We start from the raw sequence: 24,026 nt of genomic DNA, 5'->3' as shown, positions 1-24,026 counted from the left end.
GATTCTGATTCTTTTACTTTTTATTTACGTTAAAAAGTGTGTGTTTTTATACTCTTACTCCTCTTTTAAGCAGGTAAAGTAATAAAATATTTTCATGAAGAACATTAACACCTACTTTTTCCATTTACAGTGTGGTTGACTTGGATATCTGAAAGGAATATGAATGAATATGTAAGAAAACATGATGGCGGTGAAATATGTGAGCAACACAAAATAAAAGACATTTATGAAGCTCTTGCTTCTTAAAAACAAAGGCAGCCAGAAGGGGAAAAAAAAACACATAAAATGAAACAAACAACAGGTTGGTTTTAAATGCAAACGCCCAAAATTTGACTGTATGACACTGTGTAACTATATGAAAACCAGAGTTGTCAAAAAATGCTGAAAATGCTATTTTTCCACCAGTCAATGGCTGGCAAACCATAAATATAGTATACAAAAAAATCTTAGACCATATAAAAGACTAGGATTTTATAATATGTAAACCTACAAATCGGTGAAAGTTTCAGGAGTTCAGGAGATATTTTACTAACAAAAAACATCTTGCTTAGACTGAAGCACACTGGCAGCTCTTTTCTTAAGTGCTGTTGAGATGTTTTCTTGTTGAGATACCTGTGCTTTTGACTGATGAGGTGTGAGTAAGTCCATTGTGCTGTGTGTTTTCGACGGTCTCCAAACTGGACACGATCGACTTTGGCTTGAACTCTTTTTTGGGCCGACTGCTTGCATTAGATATCCTATGAGAGCAGAAAATATGTGCATAAACTCAGGTGCATATTAGCAAGAAACCTTTTTTTTGTTTTTTTTTTGAAACTTTGATAACATGTCTACAGCATGTCTACAGCAAGGCAAATCAAATCACACACAATGCCTGCATAGTGAATGAAAACAGGCTACAGAACAAAAAATAAATAAAAATACTATACATGAAAAGATCAATCGTCCAACATTAGATCAATAATGAGAAAATATGTTCAAAAGTGTTACGAACTTTGACTAGGAATATGGGATGGTTTTAATCTGATTTTCAGCTCCATTTCTTGAATGTGTTACCTGCTCTGTAGTTTGCTGTCGAGCTCCTTCAGGATCTCCAAGGACTGACGATGGTAATCCAGTGCTGCCTCAATCAGAGCCGATAACTGACTTACCTGCTCCACCTATAGGTAAATGAAAAACATGACATGTTTACAAATGCTGATCCCAGAACAGAAGCTTAACTGATACACAAGTGAAGTATATAATTAACAGGAAAACACACACAGTGTGCAGCACATACATATAATATGTGACCCTGGACCACAAAACCAGTCATAAGTGTAAATTTTTTAAAATTGAGATGTATACATCATCTGAAATCTGAATGAATAAGCTTTCCATTGATGTATGGTTAGGGCAATATTTGGCTGAGATATAACTACTTGAAAATCTGGAATCTGAGGGTGCAAAAAAAAAAAAAAAAAAAAAAAAAACAATTAGAAAATCGCCTTAAGTTGTCCAAATAAAGTTCTTAGAAATGCATATTACTAAGCAAAAAGTAAGATTTGATATATTTACAGTAGGAAATCTACAAAAAATCTTCATGGAACATGATCTTTACTTAATACCCTAATGATTTTTGGCATTAAAAGAAAAAACGAAAACTGACCCATACAATGTATTTTTGGGTATTGCTACAAATACACTATTAAAGGAGATATTAAAGGAGAAGTCCACTTCCAGAACAAAAATTCACAGATAATGTACTCACCCCCTTGTCATCCAAGAAGTTCATTTCTTTCTTTCTTCAGTTCTAAAGAAATTGATTTTTGAGGAAAACATTTTAGGATTTTTCTCCATATAGTGGACTTCAATGGTGCCCCCCGATTTTGAACGTCCAAAATGTAGTTTTGAGTCCCCCTCCCTTGCCTAGCAGTGGTTTAGTCCACTGCTTTCCCCCTAAAAACAAGCAACATAAACGAGTCCGGAGGGACAGAGAGGAAAGTTCTTTGGTAGTTACGTGCAAGTAATTTAGGCTGTCAAGGCTATTTTATTCACTTTAAACATCAGGTGAAATGATTATTTCTCTTTAATACAGATGATGCTGGACCATTAATAAATTAGTCATGACAAAAAATGATATCTGATGTATTTTTCTGTGAGCGATTATAAGGTTACCAAGCGTAGTTTTTTTTAATACCGTAGCTTGTCACCCACTACAACTAACACGGCGATAAGCCTGTCTGTAAACTGACTAGGCTAATATTGACCTACCGATGTCTTGGGTTTTGCTCAATATGATAAGTGGCAGGTCAGTGGGCTTGCTGCGTTTGAATCTCTACCTGTAAATAAATCCCAGACAAATCCTAAATTCCTATGTAGAGGACACAAAATAATTCAATAATTATAATATGACTGCGTGGTGAACATATGAACCGATCTTTATGCTATGTATATATGCTGTGTACACATATCTGTCCTTACTAGTGCAATTTTGGCTTTATTACTTCAAAAATTGCTTTTGAGAAATTTTTTGTTTATTGTTCCCCATACTGTTAGATGAAATTTACACCCTTGAAGGGTCTTCTCTACCAAAACGATTGGTTATTTTCTACCATGAAATGCTCGTCTTGTCTCGTCTACCTGCACTCTTGTTTTTTTCCGGTTCAAGACAGTTAGGGTATGTCAAAAAACTCCCATCTCATTTTCTTCCCCAACTTCAAAATCGTCCTACATCGCTGTTTTACCTTTTTTGTAAAGGGTGTTTCTTTGCATGTTCACTGTAAACACTGGGTCGGTACTTCTGCTGCAATGTAGGTTTTTCCACTGTCTTGAACTGGAAAAAACAGGCAGTTCAGTCAGACGAGACAAGGCGAGCTTTTAAAGTTAAGTAGTATAGAAACTGTAATGTTTTTTCAGAAAATGGCCGATCGTTTCGCTAGATAAGACCCTTCTTCCTCGGCGGTGATCGTTTAGAGCCCTTTGAAGCTGCGTTTAACTGGAATTTTGGACATTCAAAATCAGGGGCACCACTCAATAGAGTATATGGAGAAAAATCCTGATTTTTCTTTCCTCAAAAAACAATGTCTTTACGACTGAGAAAAGAAAGACATGAACATCTTGGATGACAAGGGGGTGAGAAAATTATCTGTAAATTTTTGTTCTGGAAGTGAACGTCTCCTTTAAAGCATATATAATATAATATAATATAATATAATATAATATAATTTTTAAAAATAATAAATAATACAACTTTTTTTGCACTATTAAAAGCATTATTTGGGGTAAATAAAATGTTCTCATTGGTCATTTTCCTCACATCATTCTCCAAAAAGTTGAACATGCTCCTCTCAGCGAGTTCTTTGGATTCCTCAAACTTCTCCACAGCCTGTTTGATCTCCTCATCAGGAATCTTGCCTTGACGTTTCTTCTTATAGTCAAAGTCTAACCGTCGACCCTCCAGTTTCTTTAGATGATGCTATCAGGAAATCACATGAGATGTGATCATTAAAGTAATCAGTCAACATGGCACATTTACTGTCCTATCCTGCTAATCTTGAAATGACCAAACATTGATCACTTAATCAGCTTGGCCAATATATCTGTCTTTCACGAACCTTGAACACAAACTGAAAATGGACAAACCCTAATGTTAAACCCTAAACTTCATTCTGTAATCAGGAAACCAGTGAAATAAAATGAGTACTATTTGTTTAGTCAACATAACGGCCACCATAAGGGGGTGACACGCTCCACGTAGATTTCATCTAGCTTTTTCTAGACCACCGATTTTCCTGGAGTCTTCATCTTATGTGAGTTTACATCTTTTCAAATCACATTTGCAAAGGACTTCAGGTACAAAGTATTTAAAATGCAAAATCATATTGCATCTATAAAAATTCTTTATTTAAAATGAAGAGTCAATAAATAATAACGAAACGGTGTCGTACCACAATCTCTTTAAGGTCTTTGTCTTGTAGAGTCTGAAGTGGGTCAATGAAGTTCTGTTTCACACTGATATCAAGGGCATCTTTAATATCAGCCATCTGCTTCATAGCTTCACCAATGTCCACCAGCGCAGCTCCTGAGATGATGAGGTAGACATAGTTAATGTATGCTTTTTAAATAAAATAATGAAACATTTGTGAACCTGGACCACAAAATCAGTCATAAGTAGCACGGGTGTATTTGCAGCAATAGCCAAAAATACATTGTATGGGTCAACATTTTCGATTTTTCTTTTATGCCAAAAATCATTAGGATATTAAGCAAAGATCATGTTCCATGAAGATATTTTGTACATTTCCTACCGTAAATATATTAAAACTTAATTTCTCATTAGTACTATGCATTGCTAAGAACTTCATTTGGACAACTTTAAAGGTGATTTTCTCAGTATTTTTGATTTTTTTGCACCCTCTGATTCCAGTTTTTTAAATAGTTGCATCTCAGCCAAATATTGTCTTATCATATATACATTCACTAATGTAATGCTTTATTCAGACTTCAAATTATTTAAAATCTCAGTTTCCAGAAAATTATTCTTATGACTGGTATTGTGGTCCAGGGTCACATTAATATGTACAGAGAGAAAAAGAAATTGAATATCATATATATATATATATATATATATATATATATACAGTTATAAGTGTGTGTGTGTGTGTGCATGTATAAAAATATGCTAATTATTTTTATTAAATTATTTATATATTTATTTATTATTATTACTTTATACTTTATAATTTAATAATTTTATAGATTTCTAAAACTATTCTGATTTAAAATTCTGATTGCCGCATTGGAAACCTTTGTAAAAAAACTAGTATGTGCTCATCTGTGTCCGGCATCAACAAAGCACCACAAGGTGTCAGAGCTGTGTTCAAATTCTATAAAGAGGACATTATTACAGGAAACACGTTTCACAATGCACAACGTGCAAGATTGTGTGACTCAAAGAGAGACAGAGTTCTCAAGATCAACCAGCATTCCTTTGCACTGCAGCGGGATTTCCGCAAACCGTTGAGCTGCGGTTCATGTCTCTGCATGCGTGCACTTGACTATAGGTATGTGCGGAAGTTACCGAAAGTGGACTCCTCCCCCAGATCCCGTCCATATCGTAGCATGCAGTCTCCTAAGAGCCCTTCAGTCTGCGGATAACCCGTCGTCTTCACCTGCCCTCTGATTTTAGACACGGTATTGAGCATTCCCAGTTTGGCTCTTGATGCTGTGCGGATACAAGACGTACACTCATGACCAAAGCATAAATCATAAACACAGCACTCCAAACATGAGTCATTGACAGAGAAATTATAGTAATTTAGTAGCAGCGGTGTTTTCCAGAGGAGGCAAGGGAGGCAGTGCCTACTCAATTTTTTTTTTTTTTAAAAATACAGCGTGAGAAAATAATCAACAACACAAAAAACAAAGCCATTTCAAAATAGTGTGTACTTTTTTTTTTTTTTTTTTTTTTTTTTCAAAGAAGTATTGTGCAACAGTGATGAAGTTTCAAAGAGATGTGAGTTTACTGTTCTCACTGAGCAGGATCATTATTTTAATGAGATAACAGGCAATAATCATGCTCGAACAGGTCAAAAAAAAAAAAAAAAAAAAATCAGCCTGAATGGCTCAAACTGGCGGAAATGGTGAACTTAAATCACATTAGTTAACAGCTTAACCATTCACCATTGATTAAGTTTACACGAAAATGCACTAAAAACTGTGCGCCTGATTAAAATGAAAGTCTGCTACCATCATGCCATGGAATCTTTGACAACAGATGGTGCAAATTTTAGTGTATTATTGTAGTCATTTTTTAAGCAATGTAAAAATGTTCAAAAATACACTAGGAATTTAAAAGTTTGAGGTTTGTAAATTTTTCTTTAAAGAAAGTCATACTTTTATTCAGCAAGGATTAAATATCAATAGGATTTCTATTTTAAAGAAATGCTATTTTTCTGTACTCCCTATTCATTAATCCTGGATATATGAATGATTCATTTGCAAAAACGCAAAAATCTTGTTTTTTTTCACTGTGCATTCCAGTTAATCTCAATCAAACTGTAGGTGGAATATTTTGATTAAGTAAAAATAACTAAAAATATAGCTGCAAGCAGCGATTACCAGGGTTCAAACGCATTAAGGCATTTAAGCACATATAAAAAAGACATTATTTAGCAAGCTTGTAACTACTTAAATCAATGATTTAAAAATATATTTTTTTAATGGTTATGACTGTTATAGCGTTAGCTGTGGTCCGATCTCCTTAAACTTTGCATGTTTGTTTAATCACCCATCACGTGCTCAGCAGGTTTCGTGAAGCTTTGAGTTTTTCCTTAGGCTTTATAGGGTTTCGAATAAATTTGGACAGGCCCCTTTTCTAAACAACTCCGTTATAGCTTCCCAAAAGGTAAATACACTGCAGTACACTGTATTTTTCCAGATTGAGCGAAAAAACCTAGGATTAGTATGCAAAAGTAGGTTTTTTACATCATCTCAGTCATTCAACAAACAATTTGAAGGACAGCAGTGGTTCTAGAGGCAAAGAATTCTATCATATTATATGAATGTTGTGGATATGTGCAAAAAACTGCAACGTACAACTGTTTACGCCTGTGAAAAAAAGCAATATTGCTTGAAAAAAGTGATACTCCCCTGAAGTTGTGATTTCTTTAAAATTTCTCTCAGACCTTTGGTGCCGCGAGTCAAACAGGCCCAACGAGTTTCGTTCCAATCAGCCTCCATTAACCTTGTCTACAGGCGTCATCGGCCAGTCCGTGTTTTCCATGTTTTTTTGTGATACGCAAATGTCCCCGTAGACTAGGGGTCACCAAACTTGTTCCTGGAGGGCCGGTGTCCTGCAGAGTTTACCTCCAACTTTCCTCAACACACCTGCCTGGAAGTTTCAAGTATACCTTGATTAGTTGGTTCAGGTGTGTTTGATTAGGGTTGGAACTAAACTCTGCAGGGACACCGGCCGTAGACACTTGTGGCACCTTTGGACCAAGACCATGCACAGCTATTATCACGTTGATAGGACAAATGGTTAATATTCACTCTCCACAGAATCTTTTTGCACTGGTTTGGTTCTGATCGGGCAAAAAATGTAGGACTAGTTCGCAAAAGTAGGTTTTCAAAAATCCAAAATACCTCATGATCGAATCTGAATGCCAAGGAATTCAACGACATAAGACACTTGAGCCTCAGACTGACGGTTTAAGAGTTATGCGCGATTTCATACTTTTGTTTACTTTAGTGCCCTGTCAGGCCGAATGGGGCGAGGCTTGGTCACGATTTCGGCAGTGTGCGTACTACCATCCCTCCAAGTTTCAAGTCTCTATGACTTACAGTTTGGTCCGCACAATCAGTTTTTACACGGAGATCACTGATCCATGACCATTCTAATAATTACAATGCAGTTTCATCGCTACACAGTTTCCACAAAAAACATTAAGCAGCACAACTTTCAACACTGATAATAATCAGAAATGTTTCTTGAGCATCATATTAGAATGATTTCTGAAGGATCATGTGACCCTGAAGACCGGAGTAATGATGTTGGAAATTCAGCTTTGCATCACAGAAATAAATTTAATTTTATAATACATTAACATAAAAAACAGTTATTTTAAACTGTAATAATATTTCACAATATTACTGATTTTACTGTATTTTTGATCAAATAAATGCAGCCTTGGTGAGCATAAGAGCATTTATTTAAAAAAACATTTAAAAATCTTAATCAACCCCAAACAGTGATGTAAATTTGCTGAGACTTTTTTAATGTAGTTTTAGTAAATAGCACGGTAGTATAACATACTATGTTATTATAGCACCGGTCACATCTTGATGAGTGTATAAGGTTAGTGTTTCGCAAGACTTCATCTTAGAAACCCTGTAATCAAACTAGAACTGGAACGCCTCGCCTCCTCATTTGAGAAGTCCACCGCACACTGCTGCTTAGTAGGTGGTGTTAATGATATTAAATGATTCAGTGAAATCCTTTGAATATGCCAGATCTGTGATTCATACCTGGGTTTGGCTGAAGGTATTCTGTGGTTTTCGTTATTAGTTCAAAAACAGACTTGTTGGTGACTTCTATTTTCTGTAGAGGTGAAAAAGTTCAGAGTAAATATGTTTGTCATATCAATCACATGTGAAGAGGGGCTCATTTCTGCTGTTTTTTCTCACCCGCTCCATTTCCATAAAGTCTTCATCAAGCTTTGTACCTTCAGCACCGCTTATCTTCTCACTCAATAACTAGAAAGAGAGAGAAAGAGAGAGAGAGAGAGAGAGAGAGAGAGAGAGAGAGAGAGAGAGAGAAAGAGAGAGAGAAAGATTAGATCAGAAACGAGAAGCAGTGACATTAGGCAGGCTCAAATCGCATAATGTTTCCCTGTGCACACACTGGGATGGGCGGAAGGAAAGAAAAAAAAAAAAAAAAAAAAAAATATAGAGCCTCCATCATAGTGCACTGTAGAAATGATATCTGATGTCATGGATCTAAACTTAGTTTTTTCTGTGTGTTTGAAGCAGCAGTCACAAGAAGATAGAAAAAAACACTGACATTTCATGATACACTTTAAATTGTGACTATACTGACTATATCTGAATTAATTAACCTATAGCAATCAGTGATTACTGGATATTAATCAGCAAATACTGGATACTAAATCAACATTTTTCTGAAAGACAAATAAAAACCATGTAAAAACTAGTAAAACCAGTAAACAGTAAACAAGTAAAAAACATTATTATTATTATTATTATTATTAATAATAATAATAATAATAATAATAATAATGCTAATTCCTTTCCATTTCAAATATAGATCCACATCATTCATGTTGAACAATTATTGTAATTTCAGCTAAAAAAAACCTTTAAGAGCACATTTATTATTGTTATTATCGTTATTAATAATAATGCTAATTCCTTTCCATTTCAAATCACTTCATTTTAAACAATTATTGTAATATTCACAAAAAAAATTACCCTTTATGAGCACACTTATTATTATTATTATTATTAATAATAATAATCATCTTTTTTTTTCAAATATAGCGCCACATCACTTTATTTTAAACAATTATTGTAATATCAGCTAAAAAATAACCTTTTTAAGAGCACACCTTTTATTATTATCATCATCATCATCGTTTTTTCAATTCAAACATAGTTCCACATCACTTCATTTTAAACAATTTTGTAATATCAGCTAAAAAATACCCTCTAAGAGCACATTTATTATTATGAATAATAATAATAATAATAATAATAATAATAATAATAATAATAATTCCTTTCCATTTCAAATATAGTTCCACATCATTTCATTAAACAATTATTGTAATATCAGCTAAAACATACCCTTTATAAGCACATTTATTATTATTATTTCTTCTTTCTATTTCAAATTTAGCTCCACATCACTTTATTTTAAACAATTATTGTAATATCAGATAAAAAATAACCCTTTAAAAGCACACTTATTATTATTATTATTATTATTATTATTATTATCATCGTTTTTTCCATTTAAAATATAGTTCCACATCACTTCATTAAACAATTATTGTAATCGCAGCTAAAAAAAAAAGAGCACATTTAATATTATTATTATTATTATTATTATTATTATTATTATCATCACTTTCTGTTTAAAATATAGTTCACTTTATTTTAAATGCATAATAATATCAGCTAAAATGTAAATGCACATTTTTTTTCATTTAAAATAGAGTTCCACATAACTATTTTAAACAATTATTGTAATATCAGCTAAAAATTATCCTTCAAGAGCACATTTATTATTATTATTGTTATTATTATTTATTATTAGCAATTTTTATTGTACAATATTTTACATCACTTTATTTTAAACAAGTATTGTAGAATCAGCTAAAAATTACCCTTTTAGGAGCACATTTATTATTATTATTATTATTTTTTTTTTCATTTAAAATGGAGTTTCACATCACTATTTTAGACACATATTTTAATATTAGCTAAAATGTACCCTTTAAATGCACATTTATTATTATATTACTATTACTATTACTATTATTTCAAATATAGTTTCACTTTATTTTAAAAATGTATTATAAAATATTAAATGTATTATAAAACATTTATTATTATTATTATTATTATTATTATTATTATTACTTTCCATTACAAACATAGCTCCACATCACTTCATTTTAAACAAATATCAGCTTTTTATAAGTTATCAACCATAACAAGTACAAAAATGACTGTTAGTTTATCTGTATTAGCCAGAATCTTAATATCACTGTATGGCATTGTATAATTGGTTCACTAGACTGTTTGTTGTGACTCAAAAACTATTTAGAAACAAACACATACAATGATTGGGGCTGCACATAATAATCCCGACTATTTATAAACACAGCTAATAATCACTAATAGGATTAACAAATCTTGCATAACAAAGTGAAAATTTAGGTTAACATTTTTGCCAAGCAGGCCAGTGAGAATGGATCTGATGAAGTGTAAGATGACACAAAAATACATCAAAATTAATGCTTTGAATTTGCAGGGGTGCATGCAAAGTGAAAGGAAACGTACTGTTATATGTATCTGCAAGAAAAACATTCACATAGTTTTAGTTTTTGTTTGTGATTCTAATATTTTTAGCTGTGCCTTCAGGCAGGTCAATTTAGAGGCAAAACTTAAAAAGGAAAAGGTGTTTGCGGAGACCATGCTGTGCTTCGACTCTGCTTAAAACCCAACAGTTACACTTCCAGCATGCTAAAAGCATCTGTAAAAATGCCTTCAAATAAATTTTTAAAGAAATCCAAATAAACTGTCAGACGTCAAACCCAAAACCAGTCAATGTGCAATGCTGTTCATCTACTTTCCCTCCTTAATCTGAGTAAAATAGGATATTAAACAAGAAAAAAATGATTTAAATATCATTGCATTGATTGGATCATGGAGGCAGGATGTTAGAATGATCCATTACATCAGGTAAATTGAGTTTATGATGAGATTTTGATGAAAGTTAATTTTTTTATATACACTGATGGATTAAAAAAAAATGGTCCGTTATGATTTCATGTTGACTAAATAGCTGTCAATTACCTTACTGAAAAGCTGCAATTCTTTGTGTATGATGGATATGGCATAAACCTGTTTTATTATGCATATAAACCTGACTAGCCACAAACTAGTTGATTTTGAAAATGTGTATTTTTTTTCCACACCTATCGTCCCAGTTATCTAAGCTCAGAAAGTTTATCAAGTTTCCAAAATGGTAATTATACACAGCACCAGCTGCAGCTGTATGCAGTGGCCTACATTTATACTAACACACACTTGTCAGAGTCAGAATTTTGACCTACTTCTGCCTCTGGTTCACTAACACCAGCCCTAACGGATGCTGTTTACAGCACTGCTGTGTGTGAGGTGTGAGGTCAGAAGGTCTTTGCAAAACTGTTTTTCATTAATGCACTGGTGATGACTGCAGGTGCAAGTAGAGGTTGTTCAAACACCCACATGAAACACTCACACTGTTCAGAGCACGTTTGTAATGACAGGACTGTCATCAGCAACATGAGCAGGAGAAAGAGTTATGAATAAATCATCGGACACTCACTGACTGAATCAGATCAGATGGCTCATTTACTCACTCACTGAATCAAAGGTTATGATGTCTTAAAATGGGCCAAATCACACTGACATATTTTAACAAGTAGTGCACTTCAAATGTTCAAATGATGCACTTATTTTACCCAAAAGTGAAGTGTGGCATGTTACAAAATTAAGAAAGATGGCAATCTACCCTTCCAAAATTCATACACTTGATGGCAGAGTATATTGTGCATAGTGTGTATTAATCACGATTATTGACGTTTTAGAAAGTTTGTACATTTTATCAGAATTAATGCACTTTGATAGAAGTACAAATCAAGAGAATGCCACGTTGCACGCAACTTGTGGCAAACTGCATAAATATGAAAGCAGTAATTTGAGAAAAATAGAGCACATTTTCAGATCACAGTGCTTTTTTTTTCAGTGCTGAAAAAATGTGTGCCGGGTTGCCAGGTTGAAAAGACTAAGGCTACGTCACACTGCAGGGAAATGTGTCAAAAGAGTTGCGAAAGGTAATCAGTGGAAATGTGATGCGTCAGAACTCATTTGAGAAAAATAGAGCATATTTTTTTTAGATCACAGTGCTTTTTTTTCCCGTGCAGAAAAAGTGTGTGCCGGGTTGCCAGGTTGAAAAGACTAAGGCTACGTCACACTGCAGGGAAATGTGTCAAAAGAGTTGCGAAACATAATCAGTGGAAATGTGATGCGTCAGAACTCATAAGTATTACAGTGACAACTCTATATACAAGCAAAACATGAAGGCTCATATCATAATTTCAAAACTCTGCTGTCTTTTGTCACATCCTTGTCTTTATTTTTCATATTGCCTGTGCATAATTTCGCTGGCTTTTGCAGCAGATCACACTATAAACAAACACACAATCGCTTAGTTTATTTCCGTATGACAGCACACTGTGCAGGTGTTGCCAAATCCACAGTTTCCCTGTGGAACTGGGCTATTTTTTCCACTGTTGCCGCTGGTTATCTTTCAACTTCATGGGTTGACGCGACCACACTAACGTGTTATTTAATATTTACCCACCTGAACGTGGTTGGGCTAGTTTTGGACTAGTTTTGAGAAGCAATTTTGTTGTGAAAACCTGGAAACCCGTTCTTTAGTGTATGCGGGTCAGTTCAGAACCATGACCTGTTCACACCATGAATCTGATATTGGCCACATTTAAAATGACAATGTGAACAGCTTTACAAAAAAAAAAAAATCTGATCTGAGAAAAAAAATTGGAACTGAGTACTAAGGCTTGTAAAGTGAATGCAGCCTAAGTCAAACATAGCAGAAAATGTATTCATTTAAAAGAAAAGCTCAAATTGGGGACTTAAACTCTAGACATCTGGCAACCACAAAGATGAAAGCTCTTGGATGTTTGTTAGCAATACAAGATAACACAAATGTCAAATAAAGGTCATTATGCTTAATCAAAATAAGCAATAAAAAAAAACTTGATTAGAACAAAATATATTGTGCAGACCTAATTTGGTACACAATTTTTTGGTGTTTTTTTTTCGTTTTCTTTTTTTTTTGTAATCAGGCAAAAGATTTTTGTAATCCTTCTTATTCATCTCAGTGGAACAGAGCTGCATAAATATTTTCAAATGAATCAAATTTTCAAATTGTAACAAATCAGATTTGTGGTAATAAACAGTGTTTTAACTAGTCAAAAAGTAAGAAACCCTCAGGTGACAGTCACAAACATTGTGTGTAAATGCAATCCATTTGAAATACTTCGACTATAAATTAAAGTGGCAAATAATTCCAGATATTTTTTAGGAACTGATCTTATTTTAAAATTTACAACAATGAAGGCAACAAAAGCAGCAAATGGGCTGAATGGAAATGCAAATTCACTCCCTGACAGTAGGTGACGCTTTTGGGCAAGCAGAAATACAGCAATTAACACTGTAAACAAAGCAGAGATGTGCTTATCCACCTTATTTTTCCCGTAAGAGCAGGTTTGTGAATTCAATGAATCTATCTATGTATTATCTTAATTATGAACACAGTGGTTTGTAATGCAAACAGTTTTACCATTTACTGCACTTTGTTATTCTTCTAGTTATTTTCTTACAGTGGCTAATGAAGCGGAAGTCTCGCACATTCACAGAAAACGGCCTATTTTCCCACTGAAAAATAAGGTGAATAAACACTATTTTATTTGCCATTACATGGATATAGCATTAAAAATGTCAACAAAACTTTTGTGAAGAAAGTTAGTTCCCTTTAATTCATAATGTTTCCCCCTTGAAATCATTAGTCTCACACATCCCTGGATCTGACCACTTTAAATTTGATAAGTAATTTTCTGAATCATGGTATGTTGATTCAGCAGACGGAGGCCTTAGTCTCACAGACACTAAAAAAATTCTCATTTCCTCTTCATGGACAAACATTCAATTTACTGAGGAATGAACGACGCATTCCTCCATTTAAACGAGGAAGGAAATTGCAACACAAGTCCAGACAGTGAAGACACTCACTCCAGCATGATGCACTTTGCCTTATAAACAAACATTGTGTTGTGGAACAAACACCCAATTAAATCAAGGGCACAGACATATTCAAAGCTACACACGCTTGTTAGAGTCAACAAGTGAAATGAAAACGTTTCCGTCTATGAGGGTGGAAAACCACAGAAAGCACATGCAAACCAAACTCTGGCCTGGATTTAAAAAAAAACAAAAAACACATGACAGATAGCAAAGCGCTCGCTAATTAGCACCGACAGACAACAGCGTGACACCTTGTGAAAAGTGATAATGTCTTTCAAAGCAGTGATTGCTTTACTGCGATCTGTCCAATTAGCAGCTACAACAAACAACTCACCACCATGAACCACAGTCAGTTAAATAGCAGGGTTGTCAACTGGAGAAAACAGATTCACTTGTTAAAGGTGGAATAAATGTGTCCTGTTACATGTTCAATTAGCTGGTTATTATCACTAAATAAATCTGGAACCATCTGACTATACATTATATTTACCAAATGTATAAATAAATAAATCTATATACACAAAATTATATGTAGAGGTCGACCGATATATCGGTTTTGCCGATTAATCGTCACCGATAGTTGTTTTTTCGGCAAAAATCCATGCCGATAGTTTTTTTCGGGTTGGGTCCGTTGCTGGGGCGGCTGAGAAGGTCGTCATTATTCAGCAAAGTCCCTATAGTCTAGACAGCATGAGAGCGGCCTCTAGAGGCGGAAATCACTGACAGCACGTGCCGTTTGTGTAGACACGTGACACTGGGCGCTGCACAGAGCGGGACACTTCAAAGAGTGACTTAAAACATCAACAACGAAACGGTGTGTACAGTATACTGTAGTGCATGTTTTAATGTCATTACTAAGCAATGAATTTGTTGACTAGATGCTGCATTAGTGGAGAAAGGACAGCAGTATACTTTTGCCCGATCAAATAAAGTCTTGTAGACCATCGCTTGAATTGAAAGCATCCAGTGTGTGTGATACCGGATAGCTGCGAGTTCTTCTAGACGCAGCGCTGCACTTTTGCCCGTTGTGTGACTAACATATTTTTATATTTTGATTAGATAACCACAAATGTTCTAGAATAGAAGCAGTTAAATTGTGAAAGTACACAATATCCAAATGTATGCAATTTCAATGCTGTGGCCTTTGTGTAGATAATTTAAGATGCCCATCTTTAGCTTCATGTCCATCTTTAACATTAAGATTGATAAAAGCTGTTGAATATAAGTATTGTTCCTTCTTATAGTGTGTTAATTTCAGCTTGTACTGATAGATTTAAAAAAAATTAGTTGCTTTTGTTAACATTAATGAACAATGAACTAACTGTAATGATCAATATATAATTAATATTAATATTTTTATTCATTTACAAAGTATGGTTCAGTAGGCTAATTGTTTTTTGTTTTTTTTTAAATAGGAGAGCACTATTTATTTTCCGTACAGTATCCATTTTAAAAACTATCGGTCGATTAATCAATATCAGCCAGTGTGGTACAACCTAGTTATCGGTATCAGTAAAATTCAATATCAGTCGACCTCTAATATACACACACACACACACACACACACACACACACACACACAGACACACACACATACAGACACACACACATACAGACACACACACATACAGACACACACACACACACACACACACACATTACATTATTAGATTAAAAAATATTTTAATATAATCTATATTTTATACATCTTATTTCACTGATGGTGATATAAAGCCTACAACAGTGGTTCTCATGGACTCTGATGGGCTCGTGTACAGCATACACAGACAGTGTGTCAGTCCACTGGGGTTTAAATAGCTGATGTGTCAACATAACCTCTAACTTCAACCAAGAAATTAAAAAAAAAAAACAGAAACCTCCTTAACTTCCCCTCTGAGAAAACAGTTGATGTTACAGTTTTAGAATCAGGAAGCTGATCTGAAATGATGTCTTCTGGTAGAATTTAAGGATATATGATGTAACTTGATGATGTAAGATGTACTGAGACAAAAGACTTCTGTTGAACATTTAGGAGAATAAAATGCACTCTTAGCGTGACTTTAACAGTAATTAAGTGATTCAGTAATATTGGGTAACATCAGGCCCCTTTGTGCAGCACACAACAGGATAAACCTCCTACACGCTCAGAAACACACAGAACTGATATTCAAACCTACACAAAAGTCAAACCGTACGCCGCACAATACAACAGTGTGCAACAAAACCATACAAATTAATATTTCATATTAATATCACAACAATACTATTCATAAACTACAAGGTTATTAAAGGTGAAAATTTTGTATCTAAATCCTGTTGAGCTGGTGCTAAAAAAAAAAAAAAAAAAAAAGTCCATCACCTGTTGTCCTCTCATATCAAAATCCACCCACATATTTGTATAGAACTGCTTTGGACTGTTTCTGCTTGTAAACAGTGCTTGATCTGTGCATATTTCTCTCCTGATTCAGACGAGACGAATTTGTCACAGAAGAATGCAATATAGTATATACAGAGAAATACCCTGAAGCAGTAGTTGGAATTTAAAAACATCTTAGTTACATTACTTGTGGATTATTGTGATGTTTTTAATCAGCTGTTTGGACTCATTCTGACGGCACCCATTCACTGCAGAGGATCCATTAAAGAGCAACTGATGTAATGCAAAATTTCTCCAAATCTGTTCTGATGAAGAAACAAACTCATCTACATCTTAAATGGCCTTTCAGCAAATTTTCATTTTCGGGTGAACTACTGCTTTAAATCCAGTCATTTGTTGATATAGCAGAGACAATAACTTAAGACAGTTCTAAGAGACAGCTTTTTGTAAAATGTCATGTTGAAATTTTAGCACAAAAAATACCGTAGATCACAATCAGTTGAGTAAAGACAGACCGGCATAACTAAAATACATTTAAGAAACTGTGTCATTTTAATAAACTTCCAAGCACAAGATCTAAGACTTGAACTATGACCAAAGTTTTCCTTTAACCCCAAGGTCTTTAGTCATCTCTGTTTTATTCTGTGGTGGCCTTAGAAACATCACTGGCTGATAATTTGATCTGTCAACACAAAATAACATCAGCACAAACTGTTCCTGTCTAATAAACCACAATAGATTTGACCTGACCCTCTGAACTATGTGTCGCCGACGTTGGGCGGCTGTCTCACAACAGCGAGCGGATACTGAACAGATAACGCTCCTGATGTTTTTTCAGGCAGCACTACTGCTGTGTTCATGTAAGGCCATTACACACATCTAAAGAGTGCAGGATGAAACGAAACGCACATCAAAAAGCCTGACAAAGAGTCGAGAGAGAACCCAGGACATTTGCAGCCGTATGGCTCTAAAAGGAAAATTATTATGAATGATAATGTTTAATCATCGTTTAATCTGAGTAGTTTAAAAAGTGATTCTGTATGTATTTTAGCATGCTGCACGTAATACCAGTTTTACCTGACAAAACAGGCAAAAATTACTAAAAAATAGATTTTTTTTTCCATCACAGGAATATGTATAATATATATTAAAATAGAAAAATATTTTAAATTGTAATAATATTTCACAATATTATTTCTTACTGTATTTTAATTTAATTTTATATTAAATATTACATTTTAATTATTTCTTTATTATTATAGATACAGATACAAATATATTTTAAATATTAAATAAAAAAATAATAATGAAATTAAAAACGCCCCATGAAATGGCTTGACAAATGCAGTTTTTTTTAATCAAAGTGGATTTTTAAAAGACCCTAGGGTAATTCCATGCAAATGTCAACCTTACCATGAAAGGTTTTTACTATACTGATACCACAGATGTCATATATACTCATGTGAGGTCTCTCTTAAAGGTTTAAAGCATTTTTTTTCTTTTTAGTGCATGATTTTCCATAGTCTGGTAAGTGCTGTTTTCAGGCTTGTCGCATCCATAACCGTTAATAATTGTCATAAATAGACAGATCAAAATTAAAATAAAACAACAATTATATATTCTGTGAAGAGCCATCGCTTCTGTATTTGTTGTGTATTACTGCGTCTGGTTTGTGCATTTTAATTTGCAGAAATCATACAAAGTATGTAGTCTCTTAAAAATGGTGTCCTTTTTTGTCACATCCATAATGCCTGCTTATTTCCCTAAACAGGGGTTTATAAACAAGGTTTATTAAAATATAAACAGATGGTTCAGTATATTAGTAATGCATACATTCTCTAAGAATTTATATGCCACATCCATAACCCAAAATGTTAGATCCATGAAGATGGATTTGCCCCCTAAAAGATTCCCAAAGAAAATTCTATCTGTGGTGAAAGTAGACATTTCAGAAACTTCACAAGAATGATGTGTTTTAAGATTACACACTCTAAAATATTAAGCATGGAAAATCTAGAGGCCTGCCAGTTTTTGGTCTCCTCCCTGAAATGAGGTTCTCTTACCCAAGATACCCATGATCATGTCAGTCTCTGTGGCTTCCTCGAATTCCACTCACTAGCAACCAACTAGGTCAGGCTAAATTTAGCCATTACACACAAAAGAAATTAGCCTCATATGGTAGTATTCCTTGTGACTTACACTGCTCAATGACAATATATAAGAAACCTTAAAGCTGAAAGAAGTTCACTTCCAGAACAAAAAAATGACACATAATGTACACACCCCTTGTCATCCAAGATGTTCATGTCTTTTTTTCTTTCTTCAGCCGTAAAGAAATTATGTTTTTTGAGGGAAACATTTCTGCATTTTTCTCCATATAATGGACTGCTATGGTGCCCCAATTTTAAACTTTCAAAATGCAGTTTAATGTGGCTTCAAACGATCCCAAATGCAGTTGTAAACAATCCCAAGCGAGGAAGAAACGGTCGGTTATTTTAATAAAATAATAATATAAAAATAAAAAAATATATATATATATATATACAATTTATATACTTTATAATGTCAAATGCTCATCTTGCCTTGCTCTGCCTGAACTCTGTGTATTCTGGTTCAAGACAGTTAGGGTATCCCGAAAAACTCAAAATTCAAAATAGCCCTATATCGTTGTTTTACATTTTTTGTCAACGGTGTTAGATCTTCTTTGCATGTTCACTTTGCAAAGACTGGGTCGGTACTTCCGCAGTGATGTAGGATGATTTTGAAATGATTTTTGAAGTTGAGGGAGAAAATACGAGTTTTTCGACATACCCTAACTGTCTTGAGCCAGAATACACAGTTCAGGGAGACCAAGACAAGATGAGCGTTTGAGATTAAAAAGTATTTAAATTGTATTTTTTTCTGAAAATAACCGATCGTTTCACTAGATAAGACCCTTCTTCCTCGGCTGGGATCGTTTACAATAGGGCTGGGCGATATGGCAAAAATAATTTATCGATTATCGCCTTTAAAAATATCGTGATATTCGATAATATCATCTACCCCGCCCTATCCCGCACTGCCACACCTACTCCGAATCAGCACTATGCTTGATCCCCGCTACAGAAGTGGCTTTAATTTGAACGAATTGGAGCAAACTAAGAATGAACTGCTTGATGCCATTAATGACTGCCTTCGAAAGAAAAACCACAAGAATACTGAGGAAGAACAACCAAGCACGAGCGCTCAAGAAACACCTTTGAAAAAGAAAAAAAAAACACATTGAGTGGTCTCCTTGGAAAGCCCCCAAAAAAACCCACACGCGAGGCGGATCGGGCAGCGGCTGAGCTTACGGCCTATCTTTTGGAGGATGAAATTGACGGAGAAGAGAATCCACTTGCGTGGTGGAAGAATAACGAACGTCGCTTTCCCCTCATGTCTTTTGCAGCCCGAAAATTCTTATGTGTGCCTGCAACAAGCAGTCCGTCTGAGAGGGTTTTTAGCATTTTTAAGCATTTTTTAAGCATTATATTGGGTCTAAAATTGAAATCATATTGGTTTTAATTTTGACAGTGATTTCCATACGCAGCTGATCTTTATTTATTTATTTTTGAACGCAACATAATTTGTTTTCAAAAGAAATTTATTGAATAACCAACATGGGTTACTGTTTAAGGCAGTTTGTCAATAAACTGAATATCTAAAACGTGATTCATTGTATCCTGAATAAACTTTGTTTTTTGTGCCATGCGGTCCACACTCTGCAGTCGAGTTATTTTCTTTTTGGCGTTAAACATTTGATTAGCTTTTCTTTGTTTCATTCGCTTAATTATAGTATGTCTACTATTTTTGTTCTGTTATATATAAATGTGTAACATTTCTAAAGATATTTTGAACTTGTAGTCAAAGGCTACCGCATTTGTTGTTTGTTAAGACACTTCTCACAATGAAAACAGATACAGTCTGCGTCTTATCCATAATACCTTTAATGATGCGCTTTAAGGTGTATGCATGCATTAAAAACACAAAAAAGGTAAGTGTATGGTAACTACTAGGCTATTTAAAATATATTTGGCGACTTCCTATTTTTAGCCTATCATTTGTCATTTTCCGATATTGTTGATTATCATATGGTACTGACTATAGAGATCAACATTGTGATTCTTAGGAGACATCGTTGATATATAATAATATCGTTGTATCGATATTATTATATAATAATACCAGCCCTAGTTTACAACCGCATCTGGGATTGCTTGAAGCCGTGTTTAAACTGCATTTCAAAAGTTCAAACTCGGGGCACCATACCAGTCCATTATATGGAGAAAAATGCTGAAATGTTTTCTTCAGAAAAAACAATTTCTTTACGACTGAAGAAAGGAAGACATGAACATCTTGGAGGGGTGAGTACGTTATCTGTAAATTGTTGTTCTGGAAGTGAACGTCTCCTTGAAGGACACTATTATATGAATTAGATTAAAAAAAAAAGAGAAAGCATAAATGTATGATTAAAGTCAGCCTGAAATCAAAAATGACCTTACATTTTTTAAAGCACATTCCTGGCTTAATCATACACAAAACATATGAAATGTTTGTCTGTTCAATCGTCCAACAAAACATCATTAGCTATACTTTTAAAAACAACTTTTTCAGAACGTTTTGGCTGATTTACAGGGTTCAAAATCCAATTATATGGGACATATCATGAAAATCTGACTTTTTCCATGTTTTTTTCAGTGTTTAAGTGCTATAATTGGGTCCCAAGTGCATCTACCAATCCAGAAAATGTGAAAAAGAACAACCAAACAAGTAACTTTGTTTTGGTAAGCCTTTCTCTGCAAGCATGTGAAAAATGCTGGTCAGATTTTGCTCCCCCATGACTTAGTAAGGGAACATATTATAATATTACCACTCCTTAATCTGCATATTTCCAGCCACGGCACAGCCATTTGGTTTTTGCAAGCGACAACAGTGTGCTAGTTTTAATGCAACAGCAAACGTTCGAGCAAAGCATTCTAACTGTTCTGTCTTTGGCTGCACAGACGAGCACAGAATACTATTTAGAGTCCCAGCCTCAGAGACAAGACAGCAGTGGATTTATTTGATTTATTTACTGTATATTACGCTGCTGCCAGACAGATCTAATATAAACATGTGATTTCTTTCCCAGCTGTTTATCTTCACAGACATAACCGACTGGTTTTGTAACTAATGCGTGTTTTTAACGTAAACTGTGTATTTGACAGTTTAAGCGCAATAAGACATGAAAGAGAACTTAGTTTAATATTCACTTTCTGTGCACGTGTTTCAGATGTGTGCGCGCAAAAGTTCAGTAATTTAAACTAATATGGCTTTAAAACGCATGATTTCAGCATGATAGACATGATAATCAAAACCAAACAGAAGGTTTTTGCAGAATATCTGATGTAGAAGCAGTAAAGGCAAAGCTCTATTCTGGAAAAGGAGGCGGGGAGCAGCAGCTCATTTGCATTTGAAGAGACATGCACAAAATCAGCGTGTTTCTGCCTCCATTTAAAATAAGCATTTTAAAAATTATTTAATAAATGACCTGTGGAGTATTTTGAGCTGAAACTCAATTACACATACTACATCTTGTAAAATGAGGCATAATAGGTCTCCTTTAAGAGCAGACAAAATTTTAACAGCCACAACACTATTTTAAAATGATAATTAAATACAATGTACTTTTATGTACATTCTGTTTTCTCATTAGTTGTTCCTTCTGTAATATATCAACATAAACTGTCAACACAAGATGGATTAAAACTGTCAGTCCAGTCCAGCTCTTTTTTAAAAACAGTACCATACCATTTTTAGATTTCTGAATTCAGAAATGTATCTAGAAATTATGGTCGAAATGTTAATTTGATTGATAAGCTGAAATGTTCACAGAAAATTACATTGCTAACGCACCATTTGCTAATGTACCATGTTTCTAATATGACTCTCTGGTCATGTAATACAGCATTTACAAATGGTTACATTAAAAAATATGTACTGAAAGGTTATTTACGACTTAATGTCTATTTACTGCTTCTGATAATTACCTCACAGACAATAATTTAGGAGTTTGAATCGGTTTGTATAAACAAAAGACAGGTGCCTTTACAGTACTGCGCTAATAATGTGTGCAATATGTGGTCTGCAGACCAAAAGCAGAAGATAACCTGCAATATTCCTTTAATTCCGTGTTGACGTTCGTCAGTGAAGGAATGAAGTGGGCTTTGTAACCTGAGGCTGAGTTTCACTACAATCCATTACAGACACAATAGAAACAACAGGTTTGTGGAAGTCTAGCGGTGATAATGATGACTGAACACAGCTGTGTCTGTGATAATAACCGTCACTGAAGGCAGCAGGAAACCGCAACTCCATTATGGATCCAGTAGTGCTTTATTATCACTGCACATGATGAGAGACGAGAAGAGAGTGTGAAATCAACTTGACGTCGGTGTGGTGTGACTCTCCTTTCGAGGAAAACATCATTCTGACTCATTTACTAATTACACGCTGCCTGGAGTCACATCTTAGAATGAACGTCAAATGACACTCGTAATCCATTATTAAGTCAAACAGGATATTCAGTTAAAAAAAATGATATAAGGTTATTACATTTTGATGAAAGACACAAAAATTTGAATTGCTCAGAATAAGACCAGGAATGTGTATTAAGAAAGTAAATAGATTTTATGTTGAATTACTGAATATGAATTTCTGCAATGTCACAAATTTCCGAGTGAATATTCAGTATTTAATATTAGTTTTTTTCCTGCACACACAGTTTTGGTCCATTATTATTCTCATTAACTTAAACTAAAACTAAAAAAAATTTTGCTAATTGAAATTAATCTAAAATAAAATAAAATATAAATATTAGATTAAAAACAAATAAAATATAGAACTGACTTGCAACTAAGTGAAAAAAGTTGTAAATAAGTACTGAAATCTCTCAAATTAAAACAAATTAAAGCTAAATAGAAAAATTACAAAAAACCGGACAAAATTAAACCATATACAAGAATAAATTACTTTAAAATCAAAATAAAATAATAGCTAATTCCAAAAAATGCTATAATATTTTCTAAAGACACTGTAAAAAAATGGTAATCTGCAATTATTCCTTTAAAGAGCTATTTCTACCCAATTTAGTCCATAAAATGTTGGTGTAAAGTGATTTGCATAGGTTGGTTCATTTTCGTTAACTGAAATTGATCTAAAATAATATAAAATATAAATATTAGATTAAAACCTTAAATAAAAGAATTGGTGACTTACAACTAAGTGAAATAAGTTGTAAATAAGTACTAAAATGATTAAAATTAAAACAAATTAAAGCTAAATAGAAAAACTACTAAAAAAAATGACAAAAATAAACTATATACAAGAATAAATTATATTTTCTTAATACACTAAAAGAAATGAAAATTATTAATTTAAAGAGCTATTTCTACCCAATTCATACCTAATCCATAAAATGATTTAATGTTAGTGTAAAATGATGTGCATAGATTGGTTCAGCGATGTTATATAATATTTTTGACTTGAATAAAAC

The 24,026-nt window shown here is 33.9% G+C and overlaps 1 protein-coding gene across 2 annotated transcripts in view; it reads right to left on the bottom strand.

Annotated features, from left to right (window-relative positions):
* The window catches only part of sh3gl3a (SH3-domain GRB2-like 3a), a 42,130-nt gene that overhangs the window by 2,665 nt on the left and 15,439 nt on the right, over positions 1–24,026 (bottom strand). Inside the window, exons 2-9 of one of the 2 annotated variants that reach the window (XM_051115672.1) lie at positions 8,167–8,235; positions 8,008–8,080; positions 5,060–5,203; positions 3,927–4,060; positions 3,296–3,454; positions 1,054–1,157; positions 613–737; positions 116–148 (exon numbers count right to left, since the gene is read on the bottom strand). In XM_051115672.1, the coding sequence (XP_050971629.1) occupies positions 116–148; positions 613–737; positions 1,054–1,157; positions 3,296–3,454; positions 3,927–4,060; positions 5,060–5,203; positions 8,008–8,080; positions 8,167–8,235 (841 nt within the window). The remainder of the gene's footprint in view (positions 1–115; positions 149–612; positions 738–1,053; positions 1,158–3,295; positions 3,455–3,926; positions 4,061–5,059; positions 5,204–8,007; positions 8,081–8,166; positions 8,236–24,026) is intronic. The other variant, XM_051115673.1, reaches the window with a different exon arrangement.

The sequence above is a fragment of the Labeo rohita genome, chromosome 7 (genome assembly GCF_022985175.1).
Source record: "Labeo rohita strain BAU-BD-2019 chromosome 7, IGBB_LRoh.1.0, whole genome shotgun sequence".
NCBI lineage: Eukaryota > Metazoa > Chordata > Actinopteri > Cypriniformes > Cyprinidae > Labeo > Labeo rohita.
This window is presented reverse-complemented; position numbering and strand designations above follow the sequence as displayed.